Source organism: Thermobia domestica, chromosome 3 (assembly GCF_964235325.1).
Source record: "Thermobia domestica chromosome 3, izTheDome1.hap1.1, whole genome shotgun sequence".
Taxonomy (NCBI): Eukaryota; Metazoa; Arthropoda; class Insecta; order Zygentoma; family Lepismatidae; genus Thermobia; species Thermobia domestica.
Genome location: NC_137456.1, coordinates 40,244,607 through 40,271,569, shown reverse-complemented (window position 1 = coordinate 40,271,569; position 26,963 = coordinate 40,244,607). Strand labels below are relative to the sequence as shown.

The following is a 26,963-nucleotide window of genomic DNA, read 5'->3' as shown; positions in this document are numbered from 1 at the left end:
ACTGTATGTATAAGCGGTCCTTTGAAGTACAAGTACATCTAGGTGTATTCACGTACCTTCGTAGCAATCTCTGACGGTGAAGAAGTAAACGTAGTAGCTTTCATTGTTGAAGAACATAAGACTAACCCACGAGTAGAATGCGTAAATTGGAACGATGAATAAAATCCTTACAATCCATCTCTGTTCCGCAGGATTAGTGTAGAATCGTAGGTGTTGATATATCTGGAAAATAAAAATAAAACTCATTATATAGTGTAACGAACTCACCCTACTATTTATACAAATAATTAAAACTTAAAACATACAAAGAAGTTAACTATTAAGCGCGTCGACGAGTTGCAGATAGCTCTTATTCAGGGCCGCATATAGGTGTGGGCCACATGGGCCTGGGACCAGGGCGGCAAATTTTGAAAACATATTTAAAAACGAGAAACTATAAAAAAAAAAACATTACTTTATCAACGACTCAATAAAATAAGTTAAAGCCATTTTTTTTTTTTTTTTAATGACCGTGACTACGATAATATTGTAGCAGATTAATCGTAGCAAATATTGTCATAAGTCAGTTGGTTATTATGGTGGTTTGGTCAGTTGGTGAATCTGCTGGAAAAGGCGACAGTAGGCAGCTAGGGGCGGCCCAATGGTGGTTAGGGGAGTCAATTGCGCTAGGGCCCATGAGCGCAAAACATGGATATCCGGCCCTGCTCTTATTAATGGATTGCAACTCCAACCAACATGGTTATTTTTGCAAGTTGAAGGAAGACATACGGTATACCAAATTTCAATACACTCGGGTAAATTTTATGACAGTTATCATCGGATGGACGGAGGACAAACACAAATGACGGTAGAGTCGAATGGTAGAAGTTTCGCTAACTCTTGCTTGAATAATCCATGCATCAAACTGGCATTGAATGATATAAATTTTAACGTCACAGAAATGAGTTTTTCTCGATTTTTCTTTAAAATTCGGACGCGAATTTACCCTCAAACCTAGGTCATTTTGTTCAGCTCGATTGGACGTATCGATTGAGGTATGTCTTATTTCTGGACAATATTATGGACAAACAAAAAAAAATAAATAAATAAATAAATAAAATAAAATAAAAAGAGTCAAACTCTCATTAACCATATTGTATACTACAATCTTGTTAATGTCACAATGAAATGCTTGATTTCTGCATACTTCAGTACCAGTTTCATCAGCTGCTGCGCATCAAGATTTAGAATCATTTTGTTCGGCACGATACGATATATCAATTGGTATATGTCTTATCTTCGGTATATGGTATATGTCTAACATTTTCTCTCGTTAAGCGCTAATAGCATTGTAGTTTTTTTTAATTGATTAACACAATTAACGACATTGTGTTAAAGCTCGAATTCGAGACCGAATTCTCATTTGTGATCAGAATTCAGCTTCATTTTAACACTTCTTAACGTCAATTAAACCCGTCTTCATGTGCATCTGTAGTTAATTACCCCATCCTCTTCCCACAAAAAAGAAGACATCTAAAATGTTTTCCGACAGCTTAAATATCAACGAGTAAACTCACAGAAATGAGCTCAAGGGCAAAACACTGCGGAAATCAATATTTGTGGATAGTTGGTCTTTTTTTTTATTATTGACCAATACATGTATGTTGCCTTGTGACTATTTCTCGTTCAGTTTCCCGTTGACTGCAACTTAACCTTTAAACGACGGAGGGATTTAAATGCCGCAGCCCCTTTTATACGGCGCCATTTAAAGCGTTTTCGTAAGAGTTTACAAACAAATCCATATCTTCACCCCTATTTATCCTAGGATCATGGTTCATACCTCATTCTCTTCAGAATGGAGCTGGCTTTCAAATGGTACCACTTGCATGCTCGTATCATATACCAGGAGAGGGGAAAATGATTTTAAATATAAAATTTCGTAGGGGGGGAATTTTTTCCACACTTTGGGCCCCTCTGGAACGGCCCTGTGTGAACGTAGAGATCTCAAAAAAATCTGGTAAATAGTACTTGGTATACTGAATGTGTGTGCTAAATTTCAAGTTTATATCTTGAATACTAAGGGAGGGAGAAATTTTATCAAGAATTCCCACAATGCCCCAAATTACCGCAAAACACCATGATCTCAGGTAAAAAATTTCCTGAGACATCTCTATTTACCCTAGAACTACAATCTGCCAATCATTCTCTTCAGAATAGAACTGCCTTTCAGGCGGTACCATTCACATGTCTCCATCATGTATCTAAGGCGGGAAAATCCCGATAAAAGGAATTTTTTGGTGTAAATATCCCTTTTTTCAAATTTTAGCCCCTCTGGCTCCCCCCTGTTTTAACGCAGAAATCTGAAAAAAAATTCTGTTAAATACTACTCGGTGGACTGAATGTTTGTGCACAATTTCAATCTTCTAGGTGCAAAAATAGGCCCGCAAAAAATTATATATACCGACAACGTCCCATATTCCCCTATACAGAAGTATATTTTGATAAAAATTCCCTGACACATCCCTAATTACCCTAGGGTCATGTTTCGCCCATCATTCTCTTCAGAATAGAACTGCCTTTCAGACGGTACGACTCACGTGTCTCCATCATGTACCTAAGGCGGGAAAATCCCGAAGAAAGGGATTTTTTGGGTCTAAATATCCCTTTTTTCAACTTTTAGCCCCTCTGGACCCCCCTGTTTTAACGCAGAGATCTGAAAAAAAATCTGATAAATACTACTAGGTGGACTGAATGTTTATACACAATTTCAATCTTCTAGGTGCAAAAGTAAGCCTGCCAAAAATATATATATACTGACAATGTACCATATTCCCGTATACAGAGGGATATTTTTGAAAATTCCCTGAGACATCCCTAATTACCCTAGAATCATGGTTTGCACATCGTTTTCTTCAGAATAGAACTGCCTTTCAGGCAGTACCATTCACATGTCTCCACCATGTATCTAAGACGGAAAAATCCCGAAGAAAAGGATTTTTTGATAAAAATATCCCTTTTTTCAACTTTTTCCCTCTCTGGATCCCCCCCTGTTTTAACGCAGAAATCTAAAAAAAAATCTGTTAAATACTACTCGGTGGAGTGAATGTTTGTGCAAAATTTCAATCTTCTACGTGCAAAAATAAGCCCGCCAAAAAATAATGAACATAGGCTTAATAAAAGAAAATATATATATATTTGAGAATTATGACGTCATCACCTCCTATGTCTCGACGCAGGAAGGTGTGAAACCATACGTAAGGTCTTCTACAATGCCTCTTGACTTGAAAAACAAAAAAAAACCGGACGAAAAAGCTCAAATAGGAGAGTTATAACGCAATGTACCATGAAACACACAAAGGGATAGAGTGGTGGACTGTCTGGACAGAAACACTCTCACACACACACAAACGCATTCACGCACACACATTTTCCCTTATCTCATCAACATCATTGGTAATAAACACCTCGAAGTGTAAGCTGAGTTCCTCACAAGAGAAACAATCTCCTCGTGTCAGCAGAAATAATTGATAAACAAGCGGTCACAAAAGTCAACGTGAAGAAATGAAAAAAAAAAAAAGGGGAGGAAAAGTAACCAATTTTATGGTTTGTTTGGGTTACAACTGGTGAACCATATTTCAGTCACGTGTTTCTTTGATCGTTTTAGAACACACAGATGCTAGCAGCGGAAGGTTTGATGCAGGATAGCCAGTGCTACATTAGTTATTGGTCTGAATAATTCTTTTGGTCGAAAAGGACCAAACCGTATTTTCAGCCAAAATCGCTATTGGTCGAAAACGACCAACTTCGTCGTGTAAAGGTTAATTATGTAAATATACTTCTTTTAACAAGGTAAATAGAACCTTGACATTCACTCTGACAATCACAGCCTGTTGGCAAAAGAGACTGAAATCTCAATAAAACCAGGTTACGGTTACAGTCCTCTTTTATTGACTTTCAGAGTTGTTACCGCAAAAACTCCTTCTCTCTTACACATTGTGTATGTACATACATCATTGCTTCAGAGATTCAAATAACTTTAGCGGCACATAACATTTATGCACTTTATATTTTACTTCCATATATTCACATTACCTTCTTTGGAAGAGGTTAATAGTTGTATACAATCTAATCCATTAAGTTTTAGGAACAAGGCAATAACAAAAAATCGAACAAAAGGTGTTTTAAATTTCTCAAAACTTGAATGCAAGTGACGCATTGTACTGATTGGCACCTACTTCTAACTTTATTGCGATGCTACAGGGATTTCCTTGAAACCATTGATCACGTATTTTGAATTTCAGCAATGATTTCGATTCTTGTTAACGAGAGAGAGAAATCCGATCAACACAATGACTCCACATAGCGTTCATTCTTTTTTTCTTAATTACTGACTAAATACTGCTGCTACTGAATGACCAATAAATGTATTTTAATGCAGAATGTAAACGTCGAAGGTGACAACAGGAATAATTGGGTTTTTGTCATAAAAGTAGCGTAATGTCAACTTCCCATTTCTTGATGGCATTACGGAGTCGGCTCTTAATTGAAAAAGGCTCCATGTGGACACATCAAAACCAAATATCTTTGGCAATCTGTAGAACAACAAATTTAGTAATCTATAAATGAAAGTGACTATGTTTTTGACTTCTCCCTCCATTTCTCTCCATATTGAACAGACATCTACCAGCGAAAATAAGAATATTTTATACACAGAGTATACATTAAACATGCTATTTCCGTTTTTTAGTGGGTGTACTATTACCAATTCCTCTGTTTTTCTTCATATTGTACAGTTAGTACATTTTGTCCACCTCTTTCTCATGTCTACCTGGGACCGTTCCACAGGTGGGACAATCGCTCCGGATTTTGTGCTCAAAAAGTTCAGCACCATAGGAGGAAAGAGTTAGGCCCTTCAAGAAAAGTAAACAGTGTACTATTTGTAAGTTATTTTTGGGATTGTTAGCAGAAGGTGGTAAAGTGATCTCGTTAGTAAATCAAATCATGTTTATTAGGATTAGGAATTATATTTTTGGGCTTTCGGCATCTGTGGCCATGTTCGTCCATCACGTATGAGGGATAACGTCTCTCGGCGATCACACTATTCAAGGAAAGGAAAGCAGCCTGGGACCTGTATGATCGGCACCATCCCGGCGTTTGCCTGATGTGAATGAGGAAAACCCAGGAAAGCCTCACGCAGGAGGGCTGGTATGAAAAAGCTTTTACACTTTTTCGATCGAGTGTGTCCACCGGAAGTGGAACCCGGGACCGCTCGCACCAAAGACGAGAATGTTAGCGGGGCCAGTCGCAAGCAGGAATGAATTAATGCAACGAATACATACTGTTACCAACTCTAAAAGACTCACTAACAGGGTTGGCAAAAACCATGGTTTTTATTAAAAAAAACAAATAAACCGGTTTTTTTGGTTTAAACCAGGTTTTTATGGTTTAAATAATTTGCTCTATATATTCATATCATATATGGACAGAAATAAGTTTGTTTCGCCTTGATGTTATTATGCAACAAGCGGGTTATGCTGGAAGAGGTCACATAAGCTTAAAGCGGAATAAAAACCGCTTCTCGAGTTACATCCGAGAGAAATTGTCCTCCATTTGAACTCGGAACCAGGACTAATTGGCCACAAATGCGATACGTCTGCCGACTCACTCACGAAGGAATCCTAATAAAAAATACGTTGTTCTGATCTTTACATGCTTCTTAATATAACTGCCAAGAGTCATTTCAGAAGGACAAAAAGATAAACAGTTGCACAATAAAACCATTACACAGAATTACATATGAAAAATTTCAAAGTACTACGGAGTACAGAAGAACTAATTTAGTTCAAGTTAGTTAACAACGACTTTTATTGGTCCAAATTAAAGAAATACACCGACTTAATCTGCATATCAATAGAAAAGTGAATAAAGATACGAATTATTTGAGTCCACTTTGGCTCAGACTCATTTATACATAAATAGATACCAAAGATACTTATTTCACTAAATGCCTCTCGTGAGGTCTGTATGACCCCCCCCCCCCCACACACAAAGTATGGCATTTTCGATGTATTTTATCAATGGTAAACATTGAAACGAAACAATATTTAGAATTTTTCTTCGATTGCAATTACATAACAATAATAACAACTACAAAAAATCACAAAATAAACATTTATAAACTTATATAAAAAAAAAGTTGCTTTTGTAGTATAATCTTTTTGAGTAATGAATGGGGAATTTAGGTCTGAATATAATACGAATAATATACGGGAGTGAAACGTGATAACCCACAAATGTGTGTTCATCAAGATTTTACAAACACTTCAACTTTTACGAACATTTTTTTGTTTTTTTGTTTAAACCAGTTGGTTTTTTTGAAAAAACCAGCTGGTTTAAACCATGGTTTAAACCACCTTGGTTTAAACCAGCCAACCCTGCTCACTAATATTGCATTATGAACAGTGAAAAGTGGAATTAGTATATACCAGTAAATGCTGAAATACATTTACTAAACCAAACACTATATATGTAATTAACAGAACACGTGGTGGCACCAGGAGGCTGTAGATCTTTATAGTAAGGATATGAACCTGCAAATAGAGTTGAAATAGCGATAATTATTATTATTATTATATTGATTAATTGGTCACGTGATTAATGATTACTCATATAGAATTTGAAAACTGATCTATTGTAAGTCTAAAACCACCTCGGACGAATGATCTCTATATACAGTTCCGGTGATTTAAGTTTTTTCATAGAAATTACAAAAGGTCTGCAGTGAAATTTCACAATCTAACCTTGAAGAATATAAATTATTAAAAAATAAAAAAAATAAAAATCGTTGCTTTAAAAATTGATGTAGCTCATTTGTTGTTCTGTTGTCTGTAGAGAAAGGACCCGCAGAAGAGTGAGAAAGAATTAAATCGTAGGCAGTTTCGCTTGCAAGCGACCTCCTTTCACCGCACCCACTGTCTATCAGCTGCGTTGGTGGAAGCGGGTCACATCGATCAGTGGGTTCACTCACCTTGACATGCCTCCGCGGAAGATCATTCGCACTCCTCCGTTCTGGAGCTACACATCGCGGATTTATTCTTCCGAAACAGCTGGGATGCTATTACACGTTCAAAATATACAAAGACTGTTTGTTGGAAGTTCACTGCACACTGACAATGAGATGATTGCAGGAATTGTAAGCTGTATTTTTGTGCATGAGTGTTTCGAAATTCAGATTGAATTTGTGTGCTCATATAAATTTAACTTCACATCAAGTTATTGACGGGTCTTTCTTAGCGAATTCATTTTTAAAAAAAGAAAAATACTTTTAAAAAAGTGAGCTGCATATTCAGATAGTACATTAGACAGTCTTTGAGATATTGTTTGCCATTGAGCGTCTTGGGAAGGTTTAACTTTATATTATTTCATATATTGGTGAATATTAGCCTCTACTTTTTTTATATTCTCGTATATCACTTTTTGAAATTAGATTTTGTGTATATTTTTTCTTTTTATTATTATTTATTTATTTATTATTATATCGGCTAGATTTCTAGACAGACTTACTTTAATATTTTGTTGATAATTGGTAGGCCTACATTTAGGTTTGATTCTAGGTGCGAATGTTACATTCGAATTCTAGCAACTGTATGTAAGATAGTGGATGGCGTTCTTGCTTAGCAGGCCGATTGCAAGGGCCAATAGCAGGTCCCGGATTTGAATCCGGAGGTCAGCCACCTTGACTTAGGTTTTTCCTATTTTTTTCTTCAGCTCTACTAGGCAAATGCTGGAATGGTACTCTTTATATAAGCTCTGGCCCCCTTCCTATTGTTGCTCTTGCAGACTAATAATTACAGGAATACTGCCGAAGTTAAATTTATGAATAAACGTTCTTTGATTGGAGAACATTGTCGAATATTTCTTGATGTCATAAAGTTATATATTTATATTCCGTACGTGAATTATTATGTGCAAACCAGACGCTTTACTTTTCTTCCTAGGCCGAAAACAAGTTATCTACGTAAAACGATTTGCCCCGTGTATTCTGAAGAGGATTATTCTAAAAATGTATTGAATAATGCTCATGAAAGGGAAATCCTTGTATTTTTCATAGTTTCCTGCAGTTCGTTTTTTTGCTCTCTTCAATTATTTTGCTACAGTGTTATGCATCTGGTTCAACAGAAGTCTACAACACATTCCACAAAAATGCGGGCGCTTTTTTTAAGGCATTTTAATAGTATATTATTGGTAAAAATCAAGCTGGATTACTTTTTTTTAAAAAAAAAATAAGATTTTGCGACATTTTATTAGGCGGATTAGTGACTTTCACATATTAGTTTATTAAGAAAGATTACACATTACTACCTAGGAATATACAACATTTAATAAATACCAAAACTATTCTAATGCAATTCTGAATATACTGAATGAATGAAAAATATTGTTACCTTAAATTGAGAGAATTTTAAAAAATAATGTTGGATTATATTTGAAATAACATACACATCTTTACATTAGCCCTCACGCTGGTCTAGTGGATAGCACGTGTATCTTTGGTACACGGGGTCCCGCGTTAGATTGGAGCATATATCCTGTGTAAATTTAAGTATTTCGGGGAAAAGAGACTTTTGACCAATTATATTTCCCTCGAAATAGTCTTGAGCCCAGAGAAGCACGACCAAGTTAACCAAGCTGCTGAAGTAGTGAGTTGAATATTGCCCCATATTAGTTCTTCAACCCATTAAGTTATTATTATTATTATTATTATTATTATTATTATTATTATTATTATTATTATTATTATTATTATTATTATTATTTGGATTTAGCAGACGTCCTTGACTTTAAACAAGAAGAATAAGGTTAATGCAAAAGGAATCAAATATTTGAGATATGCAACCTGGAACACAGAGAAAGCTGTTGGGTTGCCTATATCAAAGGAAAAAATAGTTCACTGAACACACGCGTACTTTATAAATTTTGATCTCCTCAATCCCCACCTCGAGTAGAAAATCGAAAAATAGCTTCGTACATGATTAGATCTGGTGAAGATCTATCTGTACAGAAAGTTTCGCAGCTCTAGGCGACTCCTTTCTATCCGAAAATCTGATATGAGAGAATTATTTTACATATTAGTATTAATAGATGGACAGAGATTTTAGTAGTTTAATTTTTTTTTATTGAAGTCTCCGTAAGTTTATCTTGATTTCTGAAAATTAAACCTGTGATATACAATTTTAATATTTACCGTAATCAAATTTAATTTACGTAATATTGAGCTTGTATTAAACACAAATACAATTTCACAAAGCAAGGACCATTTCGGAAGACCTGAACGAGAAACTAGGAATTTAATACATATTGAATGCACTGAAAAAGAAGGGGTGCAGATATTCGATTATTTTAAATTTCAAAACTAAAACAAACGAAGGATTATGAGAAGTTACACTACACACACAAATATAATAAATTATGATAACTGATCGTCTCCCAGCACCATTTTTGTTGTTATCTGGGAAGATTTCGCTACCTCTTAATACACTAAACTCCACAACTGCATCACCATGCTAAACTATCACAGAAAACTATAACCTGAATGGGAATCCAACACGAGACTACATCAAAATTCAAAAGACGCACACTAATGATTTCACTTGATTACTTCAGTATAATTAGCTACTACTTACTTCAAAACAAGTAGCGGTATTACGTGTACAACATTTGAACGAATTTGGTTTGTATAGCGTGGTATTTTCTCAATATTAAAACCAGACGTGATAGTAAATTTCTACCAGTTCCGGTTTAATTCGAGAGATTACAATGGAGATGGAATATATTCTTGGAACACTTACTTGATTACAGAAAACCGCTTCTTACTATCTGTTACAGTTTTTATTCTATGGCGATCAACGTTAAAAACAGAAGTGGTTGATTTCTGTCACTTCCGGCTTGAACGCAAAATTAAGAGAGAAAATGGCATCTATTATTAGAACACTAAAGCCATTAAAAAAAAAAAACTCGCTCTTACAGTTTGTGCTCTACGTAGATAAAAATTGAAACCAGAACTTCTAGTGGATTTCTTAAAGGGTAAAGATAAGACGCATACTTGAGACACTTAGATTGCAGAAAACCACTCCTCGCCATTTATTACACTTTTTGCTCTATAGTGATCAACGTAAAAAACTAACTAACTAACTCTATGGCCTATGGAACCCGGAGGTTCAATGCCGCGTTCACAAAATCTCTCCACTGACTTCTATTCTTAGCTAACTGCCTCCAGTTTCTACTTTGTATTCCAATCTCTGCGAGATCCATCTTAATATTGTCCTCCCATCTGCGCCTAGGTCTTCCTAATGGTAGTTTTCCGATTGGTCTTCCAGTCAAGACTTTGAAAGCGTTTCTACTTTCTTCCATTCTAGCTACATGACCAGCCCACCTAAGCCTCCTAGACTTGACGAGACCCTAACAATGTTGGGTAAACCGTATAAATTATGTAGTTAAGTTTCCGCCATTCCCCATTCCCGTTCCTCTTGGGTCCGTCTCAAATACTTTGTCTATGTTCTTCCCTCAGAGTAAGCGACCATGTTTCGCAACCATACAGAACAACAGACATGATTATCGTTTTGTATATTTTAAGCTTCAGATTCCTCGATAGAATTCACAACAAGAGATTTTGAACCGACTAGTAACACGAACTCCCTGCTTTTAGTTGACATTTAATTTCTTTGTGAATATGATTTTCCTCTGTTAATACTGATCCTAGATCAACGTAAAAAAACTAAAATGATTAATTTGTACCACTTCCGGTTCAAGTATCACCTCCATCAACGAACTCCTTTATTAACTTTTGACCTTTTATATTCTGACTAAATTAGGTGCTGATCACCAAATAATTCTTGAGAATCTTTTGTCTTACAAACGGACGGACATGGTGAATATATATAAAGGAATTTTGGTATAGTAGGCTTCTTAATAAATAAAACGTTTACTTTAACGTCCCATGGTTGTCATTTAAGCTAAAGGAAATTGATGATAAATGAAAGTCAAGATTTCCGAAATGATTAGTGGAATGAGAATGTAGGTGAAGCTCTTTTTTCTGCTAGTCTAGTGGTTAGTCTTGGAAGTGACTTGAAAATTTCAAGACTGCGTCTTCAACTGTAGGTCCATGTCTCATAGAGTCTTGGTGCTGAAAGGGACGCCAAACTTAAATCTAATTAACCATGAAATGTGGGAGGAAGCGAGAAAAACCCAAGGGCATGGTGTTGTACGCCACAAACTCACTTTGTCTTAAGTCGAATCAGAGGCCCTACGCATAGGAGGTAACCGCTCTACCATCAATCCACTGTGCTGCCTGAACTAGCATTTCTGCATTAACAAAGGACATTATACGAAAAAGTTATTACACATGTTTTATCAAGTTTCATTTTCTACCTTTCCTCTAAATAAGACGAGCTACAGAAAAAGATAAAATGTCATTTTAAAGACGTCACTAAGCATACAGTCGCTATTTGGCAGAGAATACAAAACAAGCGAGATTGAAGGTAAATCAGAAAAACATGCTTTAATGTTTGCTGAAAATAAACATTTAATTAAGTTACGCTGTAGACGTTTCATGTAAATATGGAACGTGGAATCTGCCGTTGACACAAAGCGCTGTTCCGTTAATTTTTCTCACGCTTAATGTCTCTCGCAATCTCCAAGTAAAGAACATAAATAGATACTTCATCTGTTCACGTTCCTCACGAGTAGAGGAGGGCGGAAATTTTGCAGGCATTAATTTTGATGCTATTTTTTTTTTATTAATACCTTTTACGGTCTATCTGTTGATATGAATCCTTCCGGGATTCTCTAGTTTATTATGGAAATTACATCATGTAATGTATATTGTGCACGAACAGCGAAAAAGGGGTTCATTGTACTTGGTGAGTAAAAGATTGAGATTGGATGCTGCTGTTTCTCACGTATGACACTTTTTTTCTTTCTTCCTTTGCAGTCGCAACTACATTCTGTAATTCACTGCAGACACAAACTCCAACAAGTAAGAAACATTGTGGGGATTTAACGACTGATGTACAGATACTAAGAAAATTATATGACCTTTTACTATTATTTATAGGAACAATTGCAGTAAAACGAGACATTTTCAAACACGTCTATCCCAGAAGAATTCCTAAGCTGTACAGATAAATACCATTAGGAAGCTGAACCATTATATAAGCTTGCTTTACAAAATTAAGTTTCAGAACATTTTGAATCAGAACATAAAACTATGTGAAGTTAAGAACATCACCGATATACCTAGGTAACAAATATCAGTGGTGGCATTTGTCTCCTTTTCCTCGTGTATACGTCTATGACTGCTACCATCCAAGGACAATAGTTTCACTATCTTACATACAATATAACGTGCAATGAATTTTGAATAACCCACTTTTTAAAATTTAAGCGGCAAAAACATGAAAACCTGTAATAAATGTACTGTTTATATCGAAATTCGAAAATGAAATCCAGTACCAGCACACTACATAATACTATTGAAAATCACTGGCCGATAACATTTCCTCTTAGAGGTTTCTGTCTTATTGCTACGTCGAAAGAAAGTCGGGTATAATTTTTTTACCCGAGTAAAATTATCCATGATGAAAGACATTCTTTGAAATCACAATGGCACTGAGTTGATTGGTTGATCTGGAGTTTAGTCGTGGGATTCGAACCACATGCACTCCCGCCAGGAATCGAACTCTCTGGTCTCCCACGTCTACGCTAACCACCTAGTTCCGAGGGAGTCCACTCACTGGACCTGGGTCTCTGGTCTGAAACATACCTTCAATTAACCTTTATAGTCTACGAAACATAGCTGGCATATACACATTTCCTGACAAACAGATTACAAGAGTGAAGAAGGAACATATTAAGGTACTTAATCTCCATATCTGTCTGAATCCATTACGTAGGTGTTAGAGACCATACAAACTAATAATAATAATAATAATAATAATAATAATAATTACAACAAACACAACACTTTTAAAGAAAATACAAATAAATGAAAGTAATGTAGGAAACTAAGAAAAACAAACTGGAATGAGCTGATATTGTCATCATTAGAACAAAACACGATCCACAACCTACAAGAATACCGAAGTAGACCCGAAGACAAACAGTGAAAAGCCCAAGTGTCAAATGATGAAGACAGTTTGGTGAAGCAGACGCAGACACGGTTTTAATATCTTCCATAAGCTCAACCTCATTTTCGTACAGTAAAAATTTGAGTTTTCAACGACTATGACGTCATAAATTGCGTACCAAAATCTCTGGTCTACAAGAAAAGATTTGGAAACAGTTATTAGTTCATGTAATGCCTAAACTACATTTATTATTATTATTATTATTATTATTATTATTATTATTATTATTATTATATTATTTTAATAATGAAATTTTCTAAAACTTCAGTTTAGTGTTCCATCGTTACACTCCGTAAACTGGAAATGGATGATTGCACATGAAAAATTTCTGGCATGAAAATGTTGGAGGAACGGGAGAACTCAGACAAAACTAATGATCACAATGCTTGATCTGATTTAAGTTTAGCATCTCGTTAAGCAGCAAGGCTATATGAGACGTGGACCTACAGTTTAACGTGGAATCCAAATTGCATGAGTTCCCTCCAGGAATCGAATCCGAGTCTGCCATGCCAAAAGCCCGTACGCTAACCGCTTAACCTCGAGGAAGCTCATGATCACAATGCTCCCCACTACGGACTTTACATGCGCTGGAATCAAACCAGGGATTCTTCACATCAGAAGTGAGTGTTTTATTACTGTGCCACCGTTTCCTTTAATACACTTCTGATTATTAACAAGATATTATCTTACCTGAAGATCTCACTGGCGAAGCACGTGTCTGTTTTAGGTCTTAGTAATGTTTCTGAACGACAATGTTTACCATGAATCCTGTCTAATAATCCCACTTCCAACTGCGTAGAGGTGGCATCAGCGGTCCCTTTCTCTGAGACTGCGACCACAAGTCTCAAAAAAGGAAGACTTGGATGTGACACATTCTTAGAAAAATATCTACTTTATTAGCGGAGAATATCTGCACTATTAAACATACAATTAGATGAAAAATCCAGAAAAGTGCTCCTTAGCCAGCAGTATGTACTGATAATATTATATAATATATATACACACAATAATTTGTACCCTTTCCTCTACGTACTTGCGTGCACACGCAATTTACAAAGATCTCTCTTGGTACGGGGATGCAGGTAATAAAGATCACTGCGGATGGTATTATATTAAACGTTATCTCTTTGAAACTTTTTACAGTACAATTTCCCTTTTTCTTATCTTCGAGTTTCATATTTTCTAAACGTGGAACTTAGCTTACTTTCAGAGATAAGGGGATGGTGCTACCCTTCTACATATTTGCTGTTAGTAGGTATAAAAAAAAAAAAAGTAGCATGTTTGTGTGATCATCGAATAATTCCACAGTTCCGCAAAACTCTTACAACTCTTGTGTGTTACAAGATAAAGCACAACTCAATATCACAGTGGCTCAGTGGTGGAGCGTTCACCTCTGGTGCGTGGTCTTTGGTTCGATCCCAGTTCGCAAGTGGGCTTCATAGTGGACAAACACCGTGTTCGTGGGTTTTCTCGGAGTTCTCCCACTTTCTTCATTCCACTACTGCATTCATTTATTATCACCTTTCCCTTTACCCTAGCCGGCATAATCGTGGGACATAAAACTGAAAATTCATTTTTATTTTCACAACTTAATATTCATCTTTCTAAATCTCTAATTCATTAATCCAACATCACATTTAGTCATCACATTTACATCAGACAATTATCATTAAATATACAGATGGTGATCAGAAAAATGGAAACACCTGTAGTTGGCAACACGCCAGATGTATGGGTTGGCAGTGGTGTCGTGGCGCCCGCAGCGTCGGACCGCTGGTGGTGGTGTGTTAGGTCGGTCTCCATACTACGTCAGGCGCAGTGGAACAGCAGTGTCCAGTGGCTGCAGCAGACGGAGGTAGTGTAAAATGGAAGACCTCTCAGATTTTCAAAGAGGGCAAATTGTTGGTGCGCGGTTATGTGGAGTGAGTGTGACGGCAGTGGCTACTGTGTTAGGTGTGTCGCGTGGGACAGTGTCGAAGGTGATGACGGCCTACACAACACACGGGAAAACCACATCGGGGAAGCGGAACAGTGGGCGGAAGAAAATCATGAGTGACAGGTCACGCCGGGTATTAAAGCGCATTGTCACGCAGAACCGTCGTGCCACTGCAGAGCAAGTGACGGAGGAACTCAATCAGCACCTCCCCCACCCTGTTTCGACAATCACAGTCCGCCGCGAATTACATGACGAACTTACAGGGTCGTGTTGCACGGGCCAAACTGCTCATCAGGGACCATAACACTTTCGCACGCCACAAATGGTGCCGCGACCATGCAACTTGGACCGTTGAGGACTGGAAACGTGTGATATGGTCGGATGAGTCAACCTTCACCCTATTCCCAACCACGGGTCGTGTTTATGTGTGGAGAACGCCCAAAGCAGCTTATGATGTGCAGTGTCTCCGCCCAACTGTGAAACATGGCGGCGGCTCGGTGATGCTGTGGGCCGCCATATCATGGTTTTCATTGGGTCCTGTGGCCACACTTAGCGGACGAATCACTGCCAACGATTATGTCACAATTTTAGGAGACCACTTGCATCCTATGGTCCGGATGTTGTTCCCGGACAATGACGCCATCTTCCAGGATGATAATGCACCCATTCACACAGCTGGCGTTGTTGAAGCGTGGTATGAGGAACATCTGGATGAAGTTCAACACCTCCCCTGGCCCGCCCAATCCCAAGATCTCAACATAATTGAACATCTGTGATCCGTCTTGGAAACACGACTCTGACGGCGATTTCCACCTCCATCCTCTCTCAAAGAACTGGCCGATGCCCTGCACGAGGAATGGTGTAAAATTCCACTTGCTACCATTCACGACCTCTGTGCCTCCATCCCACGTCGCCTCAAGGCTGTTCTGAAGGCGAAAGGTGGCCCGACACCATATTAATCTGGTAAGTTGCAATTTCGTTCAGGTGTTTCCATTTTTCTGATCACCATCTATATATTCTACTAATGTTATCCACCCTAGTCATTTACTCACAAATTTCTAACTTACTTTACAACACGTTTCACAAAATCAATATCAATTATAATTCCCTTTTTCTTCTATATCTGATACCTATTCGTTAGTACATTTGTTGAAACCTACTAAACAATTTACAACTAATTTTCACCCATCTACACATGCCCAATTCCGTACATTATTTACTGTTACTGTTGGATTTCTTTTCTTTTTTTTTTTTTAATAATTTTTCGTGGAAAAGTTTACTTACACTAAATGAAGTAAAGTTTCTATCACGTAACTAAAACTAGTATTATCAAATTTCCCCTTTCAAATGATTTCTTATCTCTGTTATACTTTTATCTAAATAACTAACACACTATAGTTCACTTCGCCATGAACTAATATAAAGCTTAATACGTTGCCAGCTCGTGTTTGATTCAGGGAAACATTTGAAGAAATGTAAGAGCGAATATAAATGAAATCTTGAATGTCATGTTCAAAGGTTATGCCCTGTAAGCTACGCTAAGATTGATTAATGGATTATAAAGCCACGCATCCATCAAGCGACAACAGAACCATTGACGGATTATTATTATTATTATTATTATTATTATTATTATTATTATTATATTTTGTATAAATGAGAGGAAATGGGAGCAATCCTTAAGAAAACTCACAGACATGATTAAAGAACATGAAGTTTCTAATTTTCTGATCCACGATTATGCCCTTTAGGCTAAAAGAAATGGATGATTAATAAAAGTGAATAATTATGAAAGAATTGGTGGAATGAGAATGGGGAGGAAATGAGAGAAAACAAGAAAACCCTAAAACATACGATGTTGTCCACCACAAACTAACATGGCCTGAAACTGAACCACGTAATATATGTATCAAGTTTAGTTAAAATTGCTCCAGGCGTTCCAGAATTATGCTTATATATACTTCCTTTTTTTAAAAAAAAAAATCAGATAAATAAAATGAACCTGGAAGGATATGGGGAATACCGAGAAAATGAACACGATATCTGGAACCTGAAGTAAGTGCTCTACCACTGAGCCATTATGTTCCCCTAACTCATTTGCTGATTTCCATTAAGAACTCACGTGACCTAGAATCGAACTACGGAACCTTGGAACCAGAGAAGAGTGCACTGTCTACCATATATGAGCAAATAAGAGTGATTTAAAAATTTCAGCTACCTTCGAAAGTAATTTCATATTTATTCAGTATATGCTTTCGTTGATTCGTTCATTTTGGTGACAGCTGCTATTACGAAGTTACAACAGCGAACTTTACTTTGTTTCCCTGAGTGAATTCCAGCAGCGTGGTGAAATATCCAATAAAATGATAGTTTCTTATAACCGTTTCCAATTCTGTGTAATACTAATTAATTAAGCTCATGTTTCATTTTGACTAGTAGGTGCCATATAGAGCTGCCAACGGAACATGAGTTGAGGCTGGGTCTCGTCTCGAAAGGTGTAGTGATGTCTCGTTTTGGAAAAACTTGTCTGTTTCTATCAACAGTTGTCCTTGTGGGTAACCCTAATATCATGGCGATTATTTTCATTAAAATTCAACAATAAGGAAAATAAGTGAGTTCGAATTCTGGTGGAATTCCTACCTATGAGGTATCCAAGTGTGTTTCTTATTCTCTTTCCGAAAATCTTCTCATCAATATGATGCATCACACGCATTGAGCTATATGTCAAAATGGATTCGAATTTTGCCTTTCGAATAACAGTCTAGCTAATATCTGACATACTTAAATAATAACCAACAGTAGACCGACTGTTAGTGTGTTCGTCTCAGTTTTTTCTTTCATTCTTGCCTTTGTCATCAACGCTGTGGTGCGGAAAGTTCAGAATGGAATGGATTATTTTGTTGATATTTTCAGAATGAATGAAGTCGATGATATTGAAAATTTATAAATATTTGTACTTTGAAACTTTTCGTATAAAATAAAATCAGAATTATGTTTGTATCTTACGTGTCTTACTTAAGGGGCCAGACTACTAAATATTTTTCAAAGGCTAACCATTTAATCTTTTGCTACTTTTTCGTACGTGAAAAGAGATAATGAAATGTAACTTACCTCAGTAATAGATAATGTTATTCCAGACCCGAAAATACGAATCGGAAGAATTTTCAGTGTTGACATTCATAGAAATTATAGTGTGATCACAAATTGAATTACCCAAAAATCTAGGTTATGGCAGCGACTAGAAAAATGAATTCAACGGCAATTGATGACTTATCATACTGTCTGTGTTCTTTGTTAATTACTTTTTAAATAATGTTTGTAGTTTAATTCTACTGATAATTAAAAAAATATTTATTTTGTACTCTTCATTACAAAATAAATACAAATATTATTTAAAAAGTAGTTAACAAGGAACACAGAGAGCATGATAAGTCATCAATTGCAGTTTTCATTTTTCTAGTCGCTGCCATAACCTAGATTTTTTGGGTAATTCAAATTCTGGTCACACTGTAATTTCTATGATGGCAACACTGAAAATTCTTCCGATTCGTATTTTCGGGTCTGGAATAACATTATCTATTACTGAGGTAAGTTACATTTCATTATCTCTTTTCACTTACGAAAAACTGGCAAAAGATTGAATTGTTAGCTTTTGAAAAATATTTAGTAGTCTGGCCCCTTAAGGCCAATTCAGACAATCATTCATAGTAACTCAGTATACTATAAAACTATCCTTCGAGATGATGCAGTTAGTGTAAGCGTCTTCGGCGTGCAAGGCCGAGTTCGATTCCCGGAAGGAATCTCATGTAAGTTCGGATCCTACATTAAGCTCTAAGGTTCACGTCTCATATTGCTTTGCGGCTGAAGGGAGCACTAAACTCACATCCAATCCAATCCAAACCATGGCATACAGTTAAAACGTATCTTACAATAACAAGTGTGGAAATGAGCGCACAGAGCGTAAAATATTTGGCTGCAAAACAAAGTTTGTGTTTCCTTAAACAAGAAAAACTTATATTAACAAACGTGTATGAAAAAAGAAAGTGTTGTTTGTACTTTTAGACTTCATTAGCACATGAGGTTCTTCAATGGGAGCTGTGCTAAAATACAGACGTGAGTATCCAAAATAACTTCAGTGTGTTAGTTTTATTCCACTAATTTATCTTCATACCAACAGACTTTTCCATATATATATAAAGGTCTTTGGTACAGGAGATACAAGTTAAACTTGGACAAGAGTAAGGAGCAGACCGAGATTTGAGTTTTACGTCCCACGCTTATACTGGCTAGGCTAACGAAGACAGTTATAATGAAAAATGAATGAAATAGCGGAATGAAGAAAGTGGGAAGAAACGGGAGGACCCCGAGAAAACCCACGCACACGGTGTTTGTCCACCACAAAGTTCACTTGGCTTGAGCGACCGAAAACAATGGATTAGACACTAATGTCAATTGTTTTCGATATATTTTTTTAAAATATCATCTACTCACCCTAGGTGTGCTAGGGGGGCTTATCCCACAGTATCTTTTTCCAGATTGTAAGTAATATATGTATCAAGTTTAGTTAAAATTGCCCCAGGCGTTTCAGAATTATGCTGACATATACATACATATATTTTTAAATATACAGATAAATAAAATGAATCTTTTAATATCTCACGATTATGCTAAAGAATACGAATGAATAATGAAAGTGAAAGATTATGAAATAATTGGTGGAAAGGGAATACGAGAGGAAATGGAGAATACCGAGAAAATGAACACGATATCTACGATAAAGTCACATGATTTCGGATTGAACCAGGAGCCTCAAGTAAACAACATGAGCGCTCTACCACGGGACCACCCTACACTCACCTAGAAGATTGAACATAACCACTGTATTAATCATATTTGTAGGGTCAATTCCCTATGTCAAGTATTTTTTTTAAGAAGTATCAATTGCTTTGTAAACGGGGTGGAAATTTTTGCAGAGGTTATCGTTTTTTCGGGTCTGTGGGGTACAAGAAAATTTTTCACCGCCACTGATAAAAGTGCACATGGTTTGCATCCCACTTACAATTTTAGATCCTCGTTTCAAACAAACTCCAATCAATCAATTATAACAGTGGTTCTCAATCGATGTGTCGCGACACACTGGTGTGTCACGCAGTCCCCTAAGGTGTGTCCCGAAATTTTAGATTTTAAAGATCACGAAGAATTTAATATTAATTAATTAAAATCGAGACAAAATGTACCAATAAACACCTCCAGCGGTAGCAATAATGCTCAATACTATAATGAATCATCATAAAAATTAATAGGTTTCACTCTTACAATAAATATAATAATAAAAATATCAAACAAGTGTGTCGTCAATCAAAAAGGTTGAGAACCACTGAATTAAAATGTGAATGTCAACATTTAATAAATATAGTATGAGTGCCGAGAGGACGATGTAATTCCCTACAATGACATTTACTTTGGAATGATTCTCAAATAAAACTATTTAGAATTTTAGCGTTCTTGCTTCAAGTTCGAATCCGGTGACCGGACATCGTGACTGTTTCTCAGTTTCACCACGCGATTGCCGAGATGCTTAAATAACCCTGTCTAACTTCCTTCTCAATTCTTGTTAATTGTTATAGATTATATTAACTCCAGCGTAAACTGGCCTCAGAGGTTATATCTGGAAGTTTGTTAAATAAATAAAATATACAATTAAAAAAAAAATGTATTGCCACAAGAACACAAATGCTGTAGGTCCAGATTACTAATGCAAATGTAATATTATAAATTGTATTTCGTTTTTGTACAATATAGTTATAGAAAAAAAAAAACTATTTTGCGTTGCAACTACAAAAACTCTCAGCTGTATGAGCAATAACTGCAATAAATGTCAACAGCTTATATATGTATACTTGTATATTATTTTTTCTTCTTTTTTTTTTAAATATACATCACCCACTTCCTTCCGTCAGTAATCACTATGAAGGTCATTTTTAAATAATGTGTGAACTCTTTATCCTTATACACAGCAACGTTCATTGGTGCACGTATGTGGAAAGCCTGCTGGAAACCCAACGTTGGTGAACAAAGAGATTGTAGTGGATGAAGACAGTGACGACCTTGAGCAGGCAGTCCATTTACTTTCTCTGGACCACAAATCGTGACGAGACACAAGATTTTTCTACCCTTGAAAGCCACGGCAATACATGCAAAATCAACTCCCGTTCCAATCCATTTGAGTTGTGTCTTTTTTTTTAATAGTAGTAGTAGTAGTAGCTCTCAATCTGTTACATGTTGCTTTATGTTCTAAACATTTTAAGTGTTTGATTTCTCATAAAGTGATTATGTAAATTATACGCGTATTAATCCCATATCCACTTATCCCTCGGTATTACGAACATCAATTTAATAAATATCGTAAGCAACAGACAAAATCTGGAGCACACGATTCAGTTAGAAAGTCCTAATTTAAAACTAAAACTGTTGAACTTATTGTATTATAGTGTACACGTATATTTATTTACAATGTACATGTATTTTGTGCTGTCATACTGGATAGTGTACTTGATTAAGAGTACAGTACTTTATAATTGCTCTTTCTTTCGTAATGTAATTGCGAATATCAGGCACTGTTGGAACTTACGGAGATGTCTCCTCCCGTTAAAACGAGGCATGAAACTATCTGTGAAGTTTATGTAATAAACTGTACAAACTGTATATATATGTATATATGGTAGCGGATCAAGGATATGATCAAGGGTGAGGCTAAACCAGATTTCGCCGTTTTATCCAGTGTAAAGCAGGATTGAAACCCATTTTATCCATTGTATAGCCCCTATAGCCCCCTTGGATCCGCCACTATATATATATATATATATATATATATATATATATATATATATATATATATATATATATATATATATATATATATATATATATATATAAGGAATTTCGGACATAACTACCAAACTAAAAGCTAAATCACTTGATGCTACAGCCCACAAACGATATGGACAAGTTACGTAATTTCATCACTTCTGGTGACAAAGAAGGTATAAGGCTCCGGAACTTCAATTTCTGTATCTGTTCCAAACAGCACATTGCTGGTCGGTAACATATTGTAGTTATGTAATACATTTTTTTTTTCAATTTCGATGGTGTTGGGACTGATGCCAAATTAAAAGAAAAACTACATTTACTAAGTTTTTCTTCAGAAGTTTAAGCATCCATTATGCAGTTAGTTATGTGTTATTTACGTGTATAGAATGGGACGTATGTGAGAGGTATTGTAGTTATAGGAATAACTAAGGGTTATTGATAATTTTTATGTTAATATTTATGAACATTTTATTTGTGGTGAACTGAAAGAATCGAGGTTTGGGAGAATTATTTTAGTGTGTGAAATTTTATATTTATTTGTGTTTGCTGAAACTTTTTAAGTATTGATTTATGATTAGGCATTGACAAATACGAAATGACTACAATTTTGGTTTAATAGAAGTTTAGTAGATGATATACTTTTGTGTTTTTTTTTTTTTTTTTTTTTAAATGAAGAGACTGATTTTAAAGTGTTGATACGATGTTTGAGATTTTTGTTGTAACTACTATCGACTTAGGAAAGCGAAGTATTTTGCTTTTTGATTGGTGTTGAGGTTATGTATTTTTTGTACATTGGTCAAATTGCAAGTACGTGTGCCTACGAATATATTTTTCTATTATAATATTTGTTAATACATGAACTTACACGTTGGCTTGGGTAAAGCAGAAGAATTTAGTATTTGGAAACTTATTTAAAGAATTACATAGCAGTTGCTTTTTTTTTTTTTTTTTACAGATAAAGAATTTATCAATTAATCATAATTGAGTTTTGAAATATTTAAAAATGTTATTGCTTTTTGAAAGTTATTTGAAGAGTAATGCACTAAAAATACAATCACGGACAAAAGTTTAATAATATGAACATTTGGAGAGTATAAACCCTGTGACTGCGAAATGGTCTGGATGGTAGTTTTTTTTTTTTGGGGGGGGGGGTAGTACTTGCAAGCAAGATTATTCAAGTCCTATATAAACTATAGAATTCACTTTTATTTTGATTCAATACGTTTTCTTACCTTCGATAACTTTGTTCTCGTTTTGGTAACTGAAATAAAGATTACTAGTTTTACGTTTCAGGCTATGCTATGTAAGCAATAAGATACGGATGATTAATAGTTGATTATAACAGAATTGATGGAATGACAATGTGGGAGAACACAGACAAACCCCATGGACACGTTGTTCACCACAAATTTACATGGCCTAAGATAGAACCAGGGACCGCTCGCACCAAAGATGAGCTTTCCACCACTGAGCAGCGCACACCCTGACCTGAAGAAAGCATAGACTCCAAGACCTTTCATTATTTGGAGAAACATGCAATGAAATTTAAGTCTGAAAACTTTGGATATTTAATTGGTATTTGATCAAAGAGTCTTTCTTCTAGTTTAACGTCCCACGATTATGTATTGATGCTAATGAAGATGGTGATAGTAAGATAGATGATGTTTGGAATGACAAAAGTGGAAGGAAACGGAAGAATCACGACAAAACCCACGTACACAGTGTTTGTCAAAGTCGACTTGGCGAGAACTGGAATCGAACCAACGACCTTAGATCAATTAATTCAAGCTATTTCTTAATATATTATAATTCCTTACGAAATACATTTTATTCTTTCTTTTAAGAAGAATACAAGAAAACAAAAATGTTTCATTCTTTAACATTATTTTAAAATAGCAAAAAAGAAGGTTATTCCTATAACATGTTTTCACTTCATATTAGCCAAATAGGCGAAAAAACTCGAATAAACCAATCAGAAAGATCACGCATAATATTGAAGTGCATGTACTCACACTGGTGCGTGTTTTCCTTTTAAGAGATTTGGTGGTTCGGTGTGCTGATGAGGAACTCCAATAGTATAGTACAGGGTTACACCATTTGATACGTACCCTCTGATAATTGGCGAATAGATAGTCAATCTTTGCATAAAGCCAAATGACTTATTATAACGATCACGCAGTATAAGTGCAGACAAAACAACATATGATTATTTGAACAGCTTTTTTCTAAATTATGTTTTACATTAAAACATTTTAAGTATTATTATCGTTAATATACATTATACACTCATAATCGTCGAATACTTTTCATTACATTAAAATAATTCATATTCCATCAACATTACTTAACATTAGATTCCATAGAGGTGTTTCCTGTATTTGTAAAGAAGCAATGAATATAGCTTTTAGAAGTGTTACTAGCTGTAAGCACTCGTTTGTTGCCGACTCTTAATTCAGAACATCGATTAAAAGAGAAAAGAAAAAAGTTTACTCCATTCCATGGCATGTATCCTCCGCTGTTATGTAAGCCCGCACAATCATTGTGTAACGGGGGTTGCATATACACAAGGCAGAGACTGCAAGAAACTTGCAAGAGGTACTGGGATTGTTACCCAGCATCTCCACCATTCTGATATGCCTTAATGTCACGGTTATAGGGATGAAAATAGAGCTAAGATACTACAATACTCAGTGCCATAAAGACACATGTATTTTACCACTCGTATTGGTATATCTTTTCGCAAAAATGACTTCCTTGACACACAAATGTTTTATATTTGAATTTATTAGTTTTTCACGGAATATTTAGAAAATATTGAGTGTTTGATGTAATGTACTGAATTTGTGTATGCAAGGAACATATTTCTCTCGCATTAACCTGATGATAATATAGATGTCTTCCCTCTCATATACTTGGAAACAGTTCGTACTTGTATATCGATGAAAGTGACTATACGCGATCAGTGGAATTTAGAATGAAGATAGATGGTGACTGAAAGTGTTACTTCTCATATGATAGGTTGACTTCAGAGTAAACGTTGAGGACTCAGATGTTTATCTCCGAAAGGTTAAGATGTTGCCTGCTAGTTACGAGTGACTGTGCTAGAGACAGGATGAATGAAGTACCTATGGTATCTCGAATCTAATATCTTGAAATGTGCAGTAAAATGTTAGTTTGAGAGAAATACATTGTTCAGGATATGTAACTAGGAGATTTTTACAGTTTGCTACAATTTATTACATACACAGTTTTACATGAGAGCAGTTATACAATGGACAAAAACTACATTCACATTTGTAGACATAAAGATATTCTTTTTCGACTTGTCTCGATAATTTAACAAGCGGATTAAAAAAAAAAAAAAAAAACTAACAAATCCGTGTGTAAAATAAACGTGAAGATTTCGATAAAATTATAAAATACTGATTTAGATTTTTACTTTCAAAGTCCACAATACGTTTCAGCACATATTTTACCTCTCACCCTCCCTCGAACCGGAGATCGAAAAAGAGCTTCATGCAGGATTAAATATGGTGAAGATCTATCAGTTTCTGAATTTAGTGGGACTTCTTTCTATGGAAAAGCTAATAACACACACACACACACACACACACACACACACACACCCACCCACCCACACACACACACACACACACACACACACACATTATTTTATTATTAAAGATGTCAGGGTAGTGTAACTGAAATCTATGAATTTTCTAATAAGGACAGGCAAACTAGTCAAACGGACCGGTGGTTGGAAACCAATGATTTATGACTATTATTGTTTCTTTGGAGTTCAAAGTCCTTATATACAATTAGGACTATGAGATATGAACCTACAGCTCAAGAATGTTATAAAATAGATTGGAAAGTGTTTTGGACATATTTTCAGCTAAGAGATTCGTCTTAACATCTTTATTTTGTTATTAGATGATATTTTCTCAGATGAAAAAATGAACAGCCCTTAAAAAAAAAAAAAAAAAAAAAAAGTTCCCAGTTTTGTTTATACGCAAGTAGATTCCATGACGCTCTGCTCACCAAATTGTAAGTTTTGTTTTACTGACAGTTAAAAAAATGGACTCTTAACACAGAACGTGAATCACATGTGCTCCCATCGTGAACAGAACCCAAATGCCTCAATCTTAGGGATGCGTTCGAGTCGAGTCGAGGCATAATTTTCCTGACAAAATTCGAGTCGAGTCACACCTCTTCCAATAGAAAAATATATATTTTTCGAGTCGAGACATCACTTTTACAGCACATTTTCGAGTCGAGACAGTCTCAAATCTTGTCTCGTGCGCATCCCTACTCAATCTCCAGCAGAATATCAAAGTAAAACCTCACCTAGAAACTTTATGCATGTAATTCCATGATAAGTCCGTACCTATTTCGAAGCACGATGCTACGTAATGTAGAAAAATAGTTCACATCACCATGGTTTGAAAAAAAGAAGTTCTATTAGTTTTTTAAAAAAATGAAGTCCATCATTTCAACGCTTACGGAACATTAGCAGCATCCGAAAGAAGTACATAAATCTTCATGTAACCTCAAGATTCATCGACTAAAAGAGAGGGAAATGGCTCGTCTCTAAGCAGGAAGTAAGTCCCAGACCCACATAAAGTCGATAACGAAGTACCAGAGCTGGGAAACCAGGGTCTCCCCAAACATTTGATCCCATTCCTCATCCCGTTTCTCGAGATCCAGACGAAGAGAAGAAGCTATCGCAATAGATTGGTAATTTGCTGTCGGATAGACGAGCGGTGAGCTGGGCTGCACGATTACCCTAGGGACCAAGGAAGGAGTGACGCAACGCATGAATATTGCAAACGAAGTTCGTTCTGGACATTACAGAGGTTTCCGAAGCCACTTTTTAGCCGGGTTTCTCTCTGCTTTTTTTTGGATGTTATGTTAAACCAAAATTACTTTTTCCTTGACAAGATATGTATATGACTTGGACGTGCAACTTTCGAGTAAGCTTTTTAAGCGAGATT

General features: G+C 35.8%; 1 protein-coding gene across 3 annotated transcripts in view; it reads right to left on the bottom strand.

Moving 5' to 3' along the window:
- Tmep (Transmembrane endosomal protein) overlaps nucleotides 1-26,963 on the bottom strand; it is a 243,050-nt gene that overhangs the window by 71,889 nt on the left and 144,198 nt on the right. For all 3 annotated transcript variants that reach the window (XM_081750698.1, XM_081750696.1, XM_081750699.1), the window contains exon 3: nucleotides 57-222. In XM_081750698.1, the coding sequence (XP_081606824.1) occupies nucleotides 57-222 (166 nt within the window). The remainder of the gene's footprint in view (nucleotides 1-56; nucleotides 223-26,963) is intronic.